The 13,486-nt window shown below is 43.7% G+C and overlaps 1 protein-coding gene across 1 annotated transcript in view; it reads right to left on the reverse strand.

Annotated features, from left to right (window-relative positions):
- Positions 1-10,356, reverse strand: part of HSPA12A (heat shock protein family A (Hsp70) member 12A) — a 58,548-nt gene extending 48,192 nt beyond the window's left edge. Inside the window, exon 1 of the mRNA XM_075155139.1 lies at positions 10,080-10,356. Within this exon, the coding sequence (XP_075011240.1) occupies positions 10,080-10,107 (28 nt within the window). The 5' untranslated portion in view covers positions 10,108-10,356. The remainder of the gene's footprint in view (positions 1-10,079) is intronic.
- Between the last annotated feature and the right edge of the window lie 3,130 nt (positions 10,357-13,486).

Below are 13,486 nucleotides of genomic sequence, written 5' to 3' on the forward strand. Positions count from 1 at the left end.
AAGACTATCAGTCTGTTCTGAACATTCGGGAGCCCCTGCCATGTATTGTTATTCAGGACTGGATAAATGAGTTTTAGGGAACCACTGAAAGTGTCAAACACGGACCACTACGGTCCCAGATAATCAGTTTTAAGACAGCAAGCTTAAATCTGCTTTAGGAAAGATGACTGCTAAACCTCATAGTCACAAGTCATTAAGAAAAGATTTCATAAAAGAAAAATTTATTTCAGCAGCTACACAAAATCTTCTCTTTTCTATTAAATTCAGCTTTTACTAAATATTTAACTTTATATAATTCAGCTCCACCAGGCATCAGCAAAATTTCCTGCTTCACATACTAGGGAAATGGTTCATTTCAACAGCGAAGCGGTGTGCCATAGCAGTGGATTCTCTGCTAACAGAAGGTTCCCTACAACCCAAGTAACACAGGCAATAGGTAAGCTAACATGTTTGCAAGCATGCATTGTCTCTAAGTAAGAATTTAACAGAACAAGTAAAAGCAAGAATTCAGGAAGCAGGATATGCTGCTCAACAGCATAAAGCACAGAAATGCAGTCAGATCAGGGAAGGGAGGAAATTTCTGAATATGTCTCATGTCACCAGTTTAGCATATGGAAAAGAAACAACTTAAAAAAAAAAGAAGAATAAGAAATAAGGTATCAAGCCTCAAGTCTGCCATCAGAAACCCCAACATGGACCTTTTCAGGCACATTCTGCAGTACTTTAGAGTCATGCCTACAAAAGAGAAGGCTTGGCCAGGAGAGAAGGGCACTTTCCAAACCTTCGCAGACCTCAGTGCCAAGTGATGGTGAAAGGGACTCATCATGGTCTGGATCTCCTATAGCTGTTTTGCAAACCCGAAAATAGGCAGCATCACTATGATACCGTCTCTCTGTAGGAACATGCCTGACCACTAGTGTGTATGTTATATCCCAATCAACGTATCTTAAGTTCATTTCTATTTCTATCCTGCCAGAGTGGCCACAAACCCAACACTTGCTAATTAAACCCTTCCCATGATTTTCTGAATCAACAACAGGATCAATACTATTCCCCATTTCAGATCATACTTCTAGCATTTTAAGAAGTGCTTTCACAATACTAAGTCATTTTTTTCAATCCATAATGTACAATGCAATGAATTCCATTGATTGCGCAGATTTGAGCCTCTGGCTGAGCATGAGGATCCACTGGAAAGACCTAGATACCACACCCTTTTCCAGGCTCTCCCAAACTCCCAACCAAGAACGCCTGCAGTACACCATCCTGCCTCAAAAGCAAAGCTACTATAACGCTTTTTGATTTATAAAATGCATATCCACTGTTCCATATGCCAAATCCGTTCAGCCTCTCGATTATTTGTAGGCTGATGAACCAGATGCACAGGGTAAGTCAGGATGCGTTAGACCCACTAAAAATGTCACTATTGCAGTCTTTATGGGTCCAATAAATCCAAGTTAACTGAATTTACCGCATACTGATCATTTTCACAGATCAAACACTTGCACATATCTGATGCCCATTTTTCTGGAATTTCCAGAAGCTGGTAAGAGTGATTGCTATATGTAGCTATGATCTCAGTCAGGTTGCTGGTCATACCAAAATCTTGGACAAATTCTTCATTTTCCGTTCAGGCAATATCTCTGGATTTAAAAAAAAAAAAAAGGACATACTGAGTGAAATATGGGTATAAGGTAGCCATCAGGCAATAAAAGAATGGAATTAAAAACATTGTTTTTTATTCAAAATATTGTATATCATTTTGAGCATCAATAATAATTTTGCTGCAAGCAAAGCTTGCTAATGATGTTTGCACAACAGGAAAGGAAGGATTTACCGTATTGCTATTAGCTGACAACCGCTGCACTGATGAAGAAAACCTTATTCAGCTCTTCCTATTGCTAAGATTTTGCTTTGCATTAAGCACAAAATGTCACAGCTTCCAAATGGAACATGACAACCTAGAGCATTTTACTGCAAATACAAAGATGGCCTTTGAAAATAATTATAGAACAACAACCAAAAAAAAAGAGACAGAGAGAAGCAAATACAAAAAAACCCACTTAAAATATTCTTATGTACAATGAAAAGATCCCATGTTTCATATCAGAATTAAGAACCTTCTGTTTCTACTGAAATCAATGACACCACTGCTATTACCATCAATGGAATCAGACTTCTTTGTTTTAAAATGCCAGTAGGCATCCAGCTGGTTTGTTGAAGACTGCAATACACTTCCCTTCCATGAATACAGCCATAGCTAATCTCTGATACATATCCAAGTTTCCTGATACCCTTTCATAATAATTGGTCACCCAAAGAGCTGGTATTCATCGCATTGATACTAATTAGAGCACAGTGATTTCCTAAGTCAAAAATCTTCCAATTCTTTGGATAAAATTCTAAAAATAAGACATGTTCCTCATTACAACTTTGATCTTTTTCATTTATGCTTTTACATTGCCTCCCATCATGGTTACAGTTTGACTGGAGGAATTACTTTTCTACTTTCTAAGATAATTTAAGTTTTTAATGTTACTGTTAAGACCATCAAAAAACAACCCCAGGTTCATCCCATCACTCACTTTGTGGATAATATTCATTTTCCTGCACCTCACCAGCAAAAGGAAACCAAAAGACACCATCTATTTTCTGTGAACTTAATTTAAGATGAAAGAAACACGCAAGAACTTGCAATAACCTTCTGAAAATGCCACATGGGTTATGTTCACTTCTCTTTTTGACAGAACATAGGCTAAACTATTTTACCTAGATTTGATCTGACCTCACTAATGCTTGGTTAGCTGGACTAAAACAGTACTGTCACACTCCCGTGCACACTTCACAACTGGGTCTGTAAAGCCTCAGCCAAGGCCATACCAATAGCTAAGTCTGACCTTAAAGCTGCCTTAAATTCAAACCCATTCACCACCTACACTGTGAGGTCTTAAATCTAGCTCCATCTTGAATGACCTGAGAGCTTTCCAGCTTCTGCGATCAGTCAGCTTCCTCTTCTCCCCCAGGCAAGTGGTTCCCACTTGCTCAGAGCCTGGGGTTTGGGGAACTCACCAGCGGCGCCCTGCGGTGATCGCTCGCTTCCTAGATTCCAGCTCTTCCACACCCATGCACTACTGCCAGGAGAGACAAAACTGATCCTGGTTTACATATCAGAGAGGGTACCTTGTCATAAAGATGGATTAACAACAGATTTTGCAGCTCAAAATCGTAGAAGACAACTCTCCAGGATTTTTCTAAATATTCCATGGATACACTTCTGTAATAGACATCTTTAATACATACTAACTAACCTTCTCTTCCTACAACAAGCTCTTCTATGAACTTGCTTCCTTGCACTGTTTGCCTTTGTGCAAGCACTATTTTCCTGTACCTCTCACCTCTTCCCTCCTTGCTTCCAAACAGAAAGACGTAAGGAACAGAAAACAAAACACAGATGTACAGAACCTAGGTTCTGTGAGAAGATACCTTCCTAGAAAAGGTTTCCTGCTGCTTCTCCTTCATCATCATGTCTGTCATTATCTACCTCATCTACTTGGTTCACTGCAAGGTTGTCAGGAATGGCACTAATAAAATTATGCTCTTATTCCCAGGACCACACTCATAAAACAGAACATTTTGATGCTAATCACTTTCTTTGGGCTGGTTGGTTGTTTTTGCTTTTTAAAAAGCAAGACCAACATATAACAGAGTTGTAAAAATCCCTATTTTACTGCACATTTCTATTTAAGAACTGCCTCAGGACACAATTGTATCCTGAAAACACCACAATCCTAGATTTACCTTTCTAAATCAAGATATTCAAAGGAATATTATTCAAAGACTGAACAAGAATTACTGTTCAGCTTTTTCAGACCATGGGTCCAGCACCCAGGAATAAGAACACTTCTGGAGGTACTTGTTTACTTACAAGGCAAAAAGGTTATTTAGTTATCAAGCATGCCTAGATTCACGAAGTATCTTGCAATGCCTCAAGCTGGATGAATGCAGTGACTCCTTTTTCTTAAAACATGAATTGAGAAAAATATTTGAAAATGTTTGTCTTCTTCATTTTGACAAACTTCAGGAATGCCAAACATGATTCACGCATTTGTAGAGTCTTGACAAGATAAAACAAACCTCTCTCCCTCCCACCCCCCCAAAAAAAAAAAGAAAGAGGGAGACAGGGTAAAAAGAATAGCCAAATTAGAATAACTATTACTTCTCATAGTAATCAGCATGAGTGACGCTATATATATAAATCCCTTGATATTCTTCAAGGCTATTAAACCCGATTTTGTATCACATTCGACAATTCATTAGCGAAGTCATCTGTGAATCCATAGTCTATAGCTATTGATTTAGCTTCTGAGTGACACTTTATAGGTAAATCAAAAGTAGGTTTGTATTTCTTTATACTTTTTATTTTATAATCTTGAAAACAGATCATCTATCAGGCTTAAAGGAAAATACCTTATGAGGAAAAAAACCGTGAACAGAAGAAAGTACATGTTTAGGATTTGTAAAGCAGATCACAAAATCATGCAATCACCGACCAAAATCTATTTCCCGAGGTTTCTACACTAGCACCCATCAGGCTTACATTCAAATGCCATGACTACGCATACACATCACACGGAGACCAACACTGACCAGCCAGATAACCAGCTGGGAAGTTACACAGTCATGGTGACAAGCAGATGGTATGGCCTGCAAAGGAGTTCCTATGGCTAAAACCGTAACAGGAGCATAGCTGAGTAAGCAAGAGAGCTACTACAAAAGGTTGATTTTTGAATGCAGCAGTTCTATAATGACAATACTGAAAGCTTTTGTAAACGGCATGCCCTGCCGTTCTGATTACAGTGTGTGCTCTACTAAGGTATCCATGGAAACTTGAGAAAGAGATGTTAAATTTGTTGGATCTGTTTGGCACCAGGGGATGGGGCTAGTTTCCAGTCAGCCTAGTATAACCACAGGTATTTTGATCTTTAAGCGTGGAGAAAGCATCAAGAGTCCTCAGACGATGATGAAATCCACAAAACCAAATTGTCAAAGGAATGCATTTCCCAAGCAATGACTAGGAGGTGGCAAGGACGTACTAAAGAAACTGTGATTTTGATGTTGTTATCGTCTCTTAATAGAGAAAAATAGCCCAATCACTGTAATACCCACTCTTCAGACCTCACAGGGAACAGGAAAAAAGAAAGTGTGAATAAAAACGCACAGAGCCTCGCGAGGAAATGCTGCGTGGGACAGGTGGACACGGAGCACTCGGCACTGTAAAACCCTTCGAGAGAACTGCTTCAACCCCGGAGAGTGGTCCTGAAAAGCACTAAGAACATAAGATGTATCCAGAAACGGACAAATCGAAGCAGTGTTCCCAGATTATTCCCTATGGGAGAAGGAAGTAGCATATGGAGAATAATTTACCTCTGCCTCCTTCCCCAAGGAAACCAGTGCAGGCTCGGTAGGCTCCTGCAATAGAGTTTTTCTTCAGAAAGAGTAAGTGAATAAACTCCCTCAGATAACATGAGATTGCTACTGTGAAAATCCATTCACCTACACACTTCTTTCTGGACTCCAAATGATAAGTATTACTAGAAATATTTCTCAATATTCCTTGGAAACTGCATCTGCAGAGCACAGTCTGAGAGTGTGACTCAGGCACTGAGGAATTACTGACAGAAGAAACAACAGATGTAAGAAAAACCCTCTCCAAGTCTCCTGTTCTTGTAAATTAAGACGCCTTTAGAACTGATCCGTGTGCCCAGAGCCCTGCAAATCAATCACAATAGAGCTACTGATTTGGGCCAGCGAGCACCAAGCGACTCTCGCACAGCAGCGTGCAGATGATGGGGCACGCCAGTGCAGTTCATAAAGCCGCTCTCTGATGTTCTTGACACACCCTGGTGCAGTCCTGAGTAAGGGCATTTATTCAAGTCCTTAGTAAAGAACAAAGGCTTTCTAGCCTGAATGCTGGCCTCCATATTCTGACTATTTTAGTTTATTTATTTGCTTACTTTATTAGAACTGACTGCATTTTCCTTTTCATTTACATGAAAACCTTTCTCAAATCCTCCGAGACAGACTTTGAAGGAATTTCCTGTTTTAATACCCATTACTTACACAGTTCATCACTGCCATCCCAATTTTAAAACACTGCAAAGTCACTGCTTTAGTAGTAGTTACAGCAAAATTTAAAACTCGCATTTGTTTATTTTAAATGCGTATCACTATGTTTCTTAACAGCACAGCACATGGGCCATAGTTGACATATTTTGAGTAATGAGAGCTATGGAATGTTCTTTTAAGACCAAAAATGTGCCTGGTCACTGAGAGGAGGCAGTTTCAGTTTAATGACCCAGGAGCCATGACATTTGTCAAGGTGAAGAAGAAGAAGTCTGTAGGTATGTCACAGGCACTTCAGATCACTGAAGTTCATACTTGGCAGCAGCAATTCCCTCAGCGCAACACCAACATCTGTGACCTTACATCACCAAACAGCTGCACACTCTTCAGTAAAACATCTGTGAAGTGAGTGTACCATTTACAATCACGACCAACGGACTTCAGAGCTCATTCCCGAAACAGATTCCAAGTCCTCCTGGTCTCTCTCTTTTTCCCATTGGGGAAATACAGTCAAACATGCCTGTGTGATAGCGATGCAACCTAGAGTTTCACTCATTTCTTTTTTCAGCTAGCAAAGCTGTTTAATAGAAAAGTGACAAGCGCCATACAGAAGCTGAACAAGTAAGCAACTAATCTAAAGATTTCACTAAGCTGCATATGGAAAATGTCAACATCTACTTTACTTAAAACACTAAATAAAAGGAATATAACCAAACTCCCCCAAAAGGTCATGTTGCCTCATATCTAATTAAGGTCATGACTGTTCTTGTTCTTCTACTTGGAAGTAGCATCGTTTGAGTACATTTTTATTCCTTTCACATTTTCCCTTACCATTTACTGAAAGCCAGTGTAGCTTTTTTAAATACCCAAAAAAGCCAGGTTGCTCCTTCACAGCCACAGAGAGAAGTTTCTAAAACCATAAATGGCATGCTCTTTGAAGTCAAACACTTGTGAAATCCCATCTGACACATCGTCAAAAGGCAGAACCAATTCAGGGACAGAAAATGGAGGTGATGGCATCCTTTGGATGTTATTGTTTTAAAATAAAAAGTATATTTTTAAGATTTTTTTTTTCTGAAAGGGATGGTTGGTGCAATTATAGATAGAATAAGCGAAATCATAGTAGAGGATAGCAAAAAGGGAACTAATCACCCAGAACAGCTTAGAAGAATAAGCAACTGGAAATTTTAAAATATTTGACCAGACCTGTAGCTTTAAAAGAAAAAAAAAAGAAAAAAAATCCAGACTTAATTGCAACAGCAGATATCGTGTCCAGAAGGGGACTCAAAAATTTCAACAGCGTTCCCATGAAAGCGGGAGAAGTTGGCCACAGCAGGTCACATCAACTCAATGAAAAAAAAAAGCATTTGGCAGAAAAGAGCACAAGATAAGACACCAGTCAACTCGCATATAACCCCAACCACCAGTGACACTGTCAGCAAGCAAAACAGATCCTAAATCTTGACATTTACATGCAGGGATCAGGTCTTTTGTAGCTGAGGCAGCATTCTGGTCTTTCTGCACAGAACTGGCCTCCCAAAGGCTGCTCTGACTTGAGCCGACATCCGAGGCCGCAGCAGCCTGTTCTGGCTCCTGGTGACAGTTGTGTTTGAGAGACATCCCACTCACACCCTCTAGACTGGGATAAAGCCCCCTTACACCACACATGCATCAGCTAAATCAGCCTCTGGACAGAACAGACCTCTTGGGACCTCACTACAGCTGACTGCAGCTTTGGGGAAACTTTGCAGGTACAGAGCAGGGCCGCTCTGTTGAACACCAACCGCTGTCCCAGTGGGAATGAACTAAACATTCAGACTGAAAGCTTATAGGGTGACAGTACCATAAAGGAAAACTTGTCAGCTGAATCAGCATCACCCAGTTATGAGCCAATGGGTTTAAAAACGCCAAAAGTCAGTAAAATTAGAAGCTTTACATGCAACAGCTCCTGGGTATGAACAATTTCATCCAGGCTCATACTAACCAAGCTGCAGATACCGCAATGCTGTGCTAACTGAAGCTATAAAAATGATTGGCAGGCACTGCATACAACACTTGGCTATTTTACATATAGACATTTCTTTTACGCATTGTACTATGCTGCAATAAGTGACTGCAGCTTCAATACTGTCAATACAACACCACTCACTAAATCACATTTTATCCCTGAAGCCTTTTTTCCTCTGACAGCTTCAGCATTCCACTGCGTGGAAAGAACATAAAGATTTCTGGCATAACAAATCATTGCTTTACTACATGGTCTTCTGTCTCCTAACAAAATGCCTCCTGCATAGATTCTCCCTATGTCACAAGTTACTTAATTTCAGCATTGCATCGCACTAACCTTGCAACTTTGCAGAAAACAAAACACATGATACCCTGTCTTCTAAAAGACAAATGAATCTGTCAGTCTGTTCTTCCCTTTGTCAGCTGCATGCTAGAAAACTGTTACAGGTTACTTCAAACCAAACAGACATTACAGACTTCATTTAGGAAGCGCTGAGAGAACACTTAGATGGGGCGGGGGGCAGGCAGGGAATCCAGTAGAGCAGGTCATCTTGAAGATTCAACTAGTTTCTAAGTATTGTTTTCTGGGTTTTTTACAAAGGATACTTTATGACTCTTTTACTCCACTTGCACTGCAATTAAGCTATTTTATTCAAAATATTCCCCAAATCCCATTATGATCTGTATAAACTCAACCTTTTAAGTTTCCCCATAAATTACTGGCAGCACCTTAGGCTCAACATTACAGTTTCCTCAAATCTTTGCAGCATTCAGTGAGGAAGAAGGGATGGAGACATCACATGAAATCAGGCTGAGTCTGCATTTCCCTTAGGGTTATTCACCCATATCATTTGTATCCTAGGAACCCTCTTCCCTCCCCCAGTTCCCTTCCCACACAAGGAGAGACCACCCTTGTCCTGCAAAGGCTGTGTTTTTTTTTTTTTTATCAGGCGCAGTGTGATCGCAAACGGACCAAAACCACAGAATCCTTGTTTCAGGCAAAACAAGATTCAGATCGCCTCAGCTCATATGTCAAGTTTGCCAAGTCAGAGACCCGCGGAGCCGTTAACGTGGTAAAACGGAACCGCTCGGGTTTTATCCCATCCCTACGCCTCGTTGGGAGCTCTCTGGTCCCCGAGGCTGCGCCAGGATGCTAAGGCTAGCCTCTCAACCCAGACAGCGCCGTCACTCCCACCGAGCTGCCAGGTCTTTCTTTTTCAGCGCATCAGGCTACTCGCTAAAAACGGTGCCTTCCTTTATTTCAGCAGCAGCCCCTGATTTACCAGCCCAAGCCCTCCCCCCTTCTCTCTCGGGCCGCTGCTGAGACCCCGACCGGCGGGGAGGACGGAGGCACAAAGGCTCCCCCGCCGGGAGGGATGCTGCACCGCCCCGCCGGGCCGCGCCCGCCGCAGAGCACCGGCGCCCGGGCAGGGCGCCCGCCCCCGCCCCGGCCCGGCGATGCCGCCGCATTGTTTTTTCACCTGGATCCCCTCCCGCTCTGCTGCATCGGCTCCCCCCGGGGACGGCACGTGATGAGCCGCGGCAGCTCCGCAGCGGGCGGGGGGTCCGCGGCGCTGAGCTCCGCAGCCAGCCGCCGCCCCCTGCTGCCGCAGCCGTCCCTGCCCGCGGGGACACCCCCCCACGCCGCGCCGCACCCCGCCGGGGAAGAGAGGGGGCTGGCGGCCCTGCTCCACGCCGCGGCCGCGGCCACCGCCGGGGCGGCGGGGCCGGCACAGCCGCCGCGACATGGTCCGCCGCCTCCCCCTCCTCCGGACGGGGCTCCGGCTCCAGATCATTTCCCCCGATAAGCCGGGGCCGCTCCGCCGGGCCGTGCCGGAGGAGCGCCTGGGCTGCGCCGCGCCCGCCGCAGGCAGCGCTCCTGCATTGCGGCGGGGGCCCGGCGGGAGCGGGGCCGCGCTCGGCCGCGGAGCACAGCCGCTCCCCCTTACCTGCAGCACCGCTCTCCGTCTCCGACATGGCCCGACCGACCGCCGCCGCCCCGCGGCTCTCTGCCCGCGCCGCGCTCACTGCGCCCGCCGAGGCATGGGCCGGCGGTGGAGCTGCGCTGCCCACCCCGGGGGAGGCTCCGCTCCTTCCTCTCGTCCCCACCCCGCTGCGCCTTCCTGCAGACGGTGCAGAGAGCCAAAGGGAAGCCTCCGCGCTTGACCCGGCGCTGACAGGCTTCCCGCGCAGGCTGCGGGGCTGCGCAGCCCCTCCCCGCCCGCTCCCCGCAGCCGCACAAGGGACCCAGGGCTGCGGCTGCGGCTCGGAGGCGGTGGGGCGCTCGGCGGGGGGGCGAGCTCCGAGGGGCAGCCCGGCCCGGCCCAGCCCAGCCCCAGATGCGGATTTCACGGCTACTGAAGCAGAAAAACCCTCACGGTGATAGCTATAAAAAGAGCACCCCCTCCGTGGCCGACAGTGACACCCTGCCTCATCCGTGTGTGCTAGGAAGAGGGTTCTGGAGTCCTGCTGGGGACAGAGCGATGATGGTGTTTGCAAAGGTTATGTTGGCTCTTTGCCATCAGGTTGTCAGGAGTGTGTAGGTACAGCTAACCTGAACAGTCAGAAATCATTAACAGGTCCCCCAAAATCATGAATTACGGGGTAACTTTTACAGCCTTCAGAGTGAACTCTCCCATGTGGTTCTGCAGTGCCATCAGGGCCAGAATCTCTTTTTTCCAGTGATTTTTAGCTAATTAAATTGTCTCCAAGACCTGGGAGAGAAACACCCCTATTGTCACTTGATCCATGATTAAGTTTTAAGAGTTTTCCAAACTAAGTAAGAAGCCATTACAAATTCGAGAATAAAAATAAGGCTGGTATCCTCCCATGAACAATCCTGGAGCCAGAGAAAATGTTTTCCTGTTTTCCTGCCATGCTTCATGGTAAAATTCTCCTTTACTTTCCGGCCTTAGCAGCCATTCACATTTTGAAAGCACTGCCAGCAGTTCACATGGAATAAATAAGGACATTAACTCCAAGCCTCAGTTCTTCGCTGACTCCTAGGCTCAGGAGGTCACTAACATTCATCACAAATCCACCCAAATTTTCTCCTGAGTCCTCCCACCAAAGCTGTTGCTCACACAAGGCAGGATCCCTGTGAAACCTCCGAGGACTAGGGAATTTTGAAGCAAAACCCTAGACGCTGCAGGTGCTTACTCAGCACCTCACTCTGACTGCTGCCTGATTTCCTCCTCTCACGGCATTAGCTCTGTTCCCTGTAAGTTTTATTGCCTCTGAGGACAGAAGGTGTGGCACGAAAGTTAAAATTAAAGCAGTAAACTGCTTCACATCTACACACCTGACTCGTCTCAAAGGCCTTCACCAATCCTGTACACACAAAAAAGACGACCTCTTCCTGAAATCCACTGTCTTGTCCAGGGAAAAAGCTGAACTCGGTTCTCCACCTCCCAAAACCATTTGCACAAAGGGATTTTCTAAACTGTTGAGGAGAAGAGAGGGAAGGAGCACGCAGGGACAGTGGAAGAGCAGCTCGCTCCACCATTCACATCGGCTGTAAGCTTATATTCTTGCGGACACTGAGTAACACGGGGATCACTCACACAATCTGCCAAAACCCGAGGACTGCGTGCCTTGGGACATCGTGCATTGGGATTGCCGCTTCCTGTTCTTCCCTCCGCTCCACGCCAGGCAACAAAGGGGAACATCTGGCCAATAGTCGGCTTTAATTACCTATTTAGAGTCAGGCTGAATATTTATGCTGTCATTAAACAGCCTCGGAAACAAGAAACCAAACAACTCTAATACTTGGTTTCCTGACAAGAGACTTAAATAGCAGAAACTTTTGCTTCAAATAAAAGGCACTTCAATAGCAATTAATCGTAGGCTTTAAAAATGTATTGAGATAATTACAAAGGCAGAGGGAAAAGAAAAGAAACAATCAAGGAACACATAAACACATATCCAAATCGTATACTTGCAGGAAAAAATATTGTATGCAGGCTAATTTTCCATGATCCCTCAAGCAACAAGACAACACACATAAAAATAGCATTCGCTGGGTACAGACATCTTTCCGAATGTCAAGGCAGTGACTACATTATTCAATATCAAGCCAGGTTGCCTAAGTTACACACTCAGTTGTAGGTGTTTTGAATAATGCAGAAGAGAATATTTGAACGCATGTGACTGCTAGTTTCAGAAATACGACCCTTTCCCAGAGAGCTTAGTATCTCCTTTTAAAATCTAATGAGAGGAACCAAGTAAAAAAAAATGTATTTGAAGTAAAATTAGATTCTCAATCTGAAATAAAAAATGAAAAACTGAGGTCCCTCAAATTTTGTTCTGTTTCATATAGATTGAAATTAATTATATAGATAAAAATAAATTATAGAAAAATAAAATAATGTGTTATTTTTCCCTTGCCGCCTCTCTCCCTTGGACACAAATAAAAAAGTACATTTCATATGAAAGAAAAAACTTTTTGAAAAGGTCACCGTATCAAATAAGCCTGCTCTGGGGCTGAAGAGACTTCATTTTTGTTACTTATTCCATAGAAAGTTTGTCATTTTTATGGTCATTTTGACAGGTTGTTGGAATCTGTGGTTTTAATGGTTTGTTATTTTATAAACATAACAGGAAATGAGTCTAAATATAATGATTAAAATGGAAAAATACCGTAGATGGATAGATCTGGAAAAGGATGGCGCAAGTAAAGTCATCTACATTCTCTGAATACCTGTTCTTACGAACACCTAGGTGAGCTAATTAGCTTGTCCCTTACACAAGGTTCAGTTTTAGTGTGGGTCTGGAAAGGATTTTTTTCCTTCTCAGTGAACTGACATCAGCTGGCTTAGTACACTGCCGGGGAGTAGTAGCAGAAAGGAAGAACCTTTTTTTTGACCCTGAAACATCAAAGTGTTATCCCGTCAGACAACCAAGGCACCCATCAGTGCTAAATTCAAACATCAAACCCAGTAGTTGTTTTGGTATTACTCTGACTAAGGGGAGAAGCATGATTTCTGCAGTAGCTTGGGGCAGATGTCTGCCTTAAGTTCCCTCTCAAGCATCTACTTGGGACTGAACACCTCTCAAGCACAATCAAGAACAGTGATTTTATATACTGTATTTTGCATCTGCAGGGCACTTCTTATCCTAGGTGATCCCCAGAAAGCTGCAGCCTCAAACCAATTCATCACACAAAGGGTTCAGATACACTGGCGTAAACTGACAGTACAAGAATAATGGCTGTCTAACCTAGCTGTGATTTTAGCAGAGCTACCGCATATATGTTACCCATTAGCATCAATCAAAATTTCATGAGAAAATTTTGCCCTTTCAGGGCCATATTCACGTGTTGTGAGAGCTACACAAAACTGTGGCTAGTCAGTGAAAA

This window comes from Calonectris borealis, chromosome 7 (assembly GCF_964195595.1).
Source record: "Calonectris borealis chromosome 7, bCalBor7.hap1.2, whole genome shotgun sequence".
NCBI lineage: Eukaryota > Metazoa > Chordata > Aves > Procellariiformes > Procellariidae > Calonectris > Calonectris borealis.